This window comes from Sinocyclocheilus rhinocerous, unplaced genomic scaffold, assembly GCF_001515625.1.
Source record: "Sinocyclocheilus rhinocerous isolate Xijiao unplaced genomic scaffold, SAMN03320098_v1.1 scaffold3, whole genome shotgun sequence".
Classification (NCBI taxonomy): domain Eukaryota; kingdom Metazoa; phylum Chordata; class Actinopteri; order Cypriniformes; family Cyprinidae; genus Sinocyclocheilus; species Sinocyclocheilus rhinocerous.
The window spans coordinates 791343-795076 of NW_015658759.1; the positions used below are offsets into that span (position 1 = coordinate 791343).

General features: G+C 36.9%; 1 protein-coding gene across 1 annotated transcript in view; it reads left to right on the forward strand.

Moving 5' to 3' along the window:
• The window catches only part of LOC107722958 (glutamate receptor ionotropic, NMDA 2A-like), a 110514-nt gene that overhangs the window by 97765 nt on the left and 9015 nt on the right, over positions 1-3734 (forward strand). Inside the window, 5 exon segments of the mRNA XM_016531456.1 lie at positions 351-553; positions 802-1113; positions 1379-1482; positions 1668-1897; positions 3203-3363. Coding sequence (XP_016386942.1) covers positions 351-553; positions 802-1113; positions 1379-1482; positions 1668-1897; positions 3203-3363 — 1010 coding nt within the window.

Sequence of the window (3734 nt, forward strand, 5' to 3'; positions counted from 1 at the left end):
ATATATATTTATATATGTGTGTGTGTGTGTGTGTGTGTGTGTAAAACCCTAAAATCTAGACATTACAGTTTGTTTTTGTCAACCACATACAGTATAAGTGCATAAACAGAGAGAGCAAATGAGATGACATATAATACAGAAAGCTGAAGGAAAGATAGACCTGGGTCCCAGTGACTTATTTGCTTGCTGGATAAAATATACAAGTGTAACAGTGTAACATTCCTTTGGTTTGTTTTGAAGAGCACAAAATCACATTTTCCTCCCCAAACTTATAATAATGGAGGCCACTTTAGTAGAACCTTCAGACCTTGTTTATTTGTGAGCCAATGTTTATGTGTGTATGTCTACAGATGGGGCGATGGGAAAACCACACGTTGCAGTTGAAGTTTCCAGTTTGGCCACGTTATAACTCATTCGGGGACATGGACGCTGATGAGAACCACTTGAGCATTGTGACTCTAGAGGAAAGACCCTTTGTTATAGTGGATGATGTGGACATTCTTACTGGCACATGCACGCGCAACTCTGTACCTTGCCGGAAACACATTAAAGAGTGAGTTTTGTTTTATTTATTTAACTTTTGCAGCTAATACTAATTTGAATAATCTAGTTCCACAGGCATACTATCTTAACCTTTAGCATGAGAGCTTTCTTTTCCTGGGCAATACAGAAATAATTGTGCAGTCTCTAATGTGGTTATGAACTTTTGTGTTATATATTTAGAACCTATTAGATTGAGTTATCTTCAATCTTTCTCAGTATCAGCTGTTTTCTGTATTGCTGTGCCTGTATATGCTGCAGTAATATCACAGAGGGCACCTATATCAAGAAGTGCTGCAAGGGCTTTTGTATAGACATCCTGAAGAAGATTGCCAGAAATGTAAAGTTCACCTATGATCTTTACCTGGTCACAAATGGCAAACATGGAAAGAAGATCAATAATGTGTGGAACGGCATGGTGGGGGAGGTTAGTCACTTTAAATAACCTAATGAGTGAATCATCAGTTTTAATTTCAGTCACATGGATGTCAGTTTTCCCTGTCTGTCTGGCTGTCTATCTACGTATCTTTCTGTCTCTCTATCAATCTACCAATCTTTCGTACTATCGGTCTGTCTGTTTGTTTATCTACCTGTTTATCTGTATATCATTAAGTCTGTCTGTATGTTGTTCTGTCTGTCTGTCAATCATTCTATCTATCTGTTTTCGGTCTGTCTATCTATCGTTCCATCTATCTGTCCATCTGTCTGTCTGTCTATCTATCTATATGTTGGCTTTCTGTTTGTCCATCGGTCTATCAATCTATCGGTCTTTCATTCTGTCTGTCTATCTATCATTCAGCCTGTCTGTCTGTCTATCTATCTATCTATCTGTCTGTCTGTCTGTCTGTCTTGTCATGTTACTCATCGTCACAGCAATCGCTGTTTTCCTCTTTGAATTCATCAGTCCACTCGGTTTCAATAGAAACCTAGCACAGGGCAAAGGTATGATACACAACCTCAACCACACAGTCAACCTACATCTGCTTTGAAACAGCCAGAATGCAGAGTTAAAATTTTAAAATCTCAAGATTAAAGTATCTGTCAAGATAGAGTATCTGTAGATCCACAAAGCTCTTATGACTTCCTACTCACTGAGTTTCCCTCTTTCTTGTTATGCATTTCTATAGACCCTCATGGACCCTCCTTCACCATTGGAAAGGCTATCTGGCTGCTGTGGGGTCTGGTGTTCAACAACTCTGTCCCAGTACAGAACCCCAGGGGCACTACCAGTAAATTTATTGTGTCCGTTTGGGCCTTTTTCGCTGTGATCTTCCTGGCCAGCTACACTGCCAACTTGGCTGCCTTTATGATCCAAGAGGAGTTTGTGGATCAAGTCACAGGGCTCAGTGACAGAAAGGTATTTTTTGTGTATTGTGAAATATACTGAGCTGTCTACTGTCTCTCTAACTCTAACCTGTATGCATATCTATACCTGTAACTGTATGTTAGGATGGAAATAAAATACGTGACTAGATTATTCTGTCTGATATTCACACTACCATTTAAAAGACTGCATTCATTTGATCAGTAAAATATTAAAACAGTAATAATGTGAAATGTTGTTATTGTTTTCTATTTTAATATATTTTAAAATAGGACATATTTCTGTGATGGCAAAGCAGAATTTTCAGCATCATTTCTCCAGTGTTCAGTGTCGCATGATCTTTCAGAAATCATTCTAATATGCTGCTTTACTGCTCAAGGAAAATTTCTTACTATTATCAATGTTGGAAGCAGTTGTGCTTAAATATATTTTTATACACTTTTACATCAGGATTCTTTGATGAAAGTTCAAAAGAACAACATTTATTTAAAATAGAAATCCTTTGTAACATTACAAATGTCTCTAATGCTACTTTTATCAATTTCATGTGTTTTTGCTGAATATAAGTATGATTGTGTTTAAAAATATATAAATAATAATAATTAATGACCTCAAACTGTTGAATGGTAGTGTATGTAGAGAACTTTTAAGTAGTTAATGTGTGTTTTTCTTTTAATAATGTCTTATCTTGCCTAGAACTCTGCAGGGCTGGCACTTGCGCCTCCTCAAAAAATAGGTGCTTGACGTCCCGGGCAGCATTTGTGTCTTGTTGACACTGAAGTTCTAACTTAATATATACCTACATTTATAGACAGCATCTAACTTTGGCTCTGTCAGCCATCTTGGCTATCATTTGTTGCTGAGCTCAGCACAAATCCATTGTGAAATTACCTTATCTATGGATGGCACACACATTGGTGCATGCTTAAAATGCCCTGTAAAAAGTACAAATATGCAGATGGTGCTATAGGAAGCTATTTTCACATTAAAAATTACTTTTTTGTGTAACCTAATGTATTATTATAAAAAATAATTTCTCTGACTCAAATAAAAAAACACTTAATTTAGATGTTACCACATAAGGCGCATTTTCTAGGCTACCTGACAAAACATATTTTACAGTGTGCTGTCTAGTTGGCAGCTCACTAGGTTTTGAGAAAGCGTCCGTATGTCATTATAAATTTACAAGATGGAGTGTCTGAACTACACCAGTTACTAGGTTTATCTCCCCGGATATATTTCTGTATTTGAGCTTGTATTGATTCCCTCCATGTATCTCTTAAAGCTGCCCTCACTGTTCTTCATGTAATTGATGTATTTTTTTTCTCTGTTTTATAGTTTCAGAGCCCCTATTCCTATTCACCACCGTTTCGCTTCGGGACCGTGCCTAATGGGAGCACAGAGCGAAACATCAGGAAAAACTACCCAGACATGCACCAATACATGGTGAAATACCATCAGACTGGAGTTCAGGATGCACTGGTCAGCCTCAAGACAGGGTACGGCTGGGATATGCAAATTTTTTGCATTGCCAACAAGATTATTTCTGGTAGACATAATGTTAATTTTTCTCTATATATATATAAGCCACTAATTGTGCTTTTTTGGTCTGTACAGTAAACTGGATGCTTTCATATATGACGCTGCTGTGCTCAACTATATGGCGGGGCGTGATGATGGCTGTAAGCTAGTAACTATTGGCAGTGGCTACATCTTTGCCACAACAGGATAATTCTATATATCTATCTGTCTGTCTGTCTACCAATCTGTCATTCTTTTAGTCTATCATTCTACCCATGCATCCATCCATTATTGTCTTCCACTATATATATATATATATATATATATATATATATATATTTATTTATTT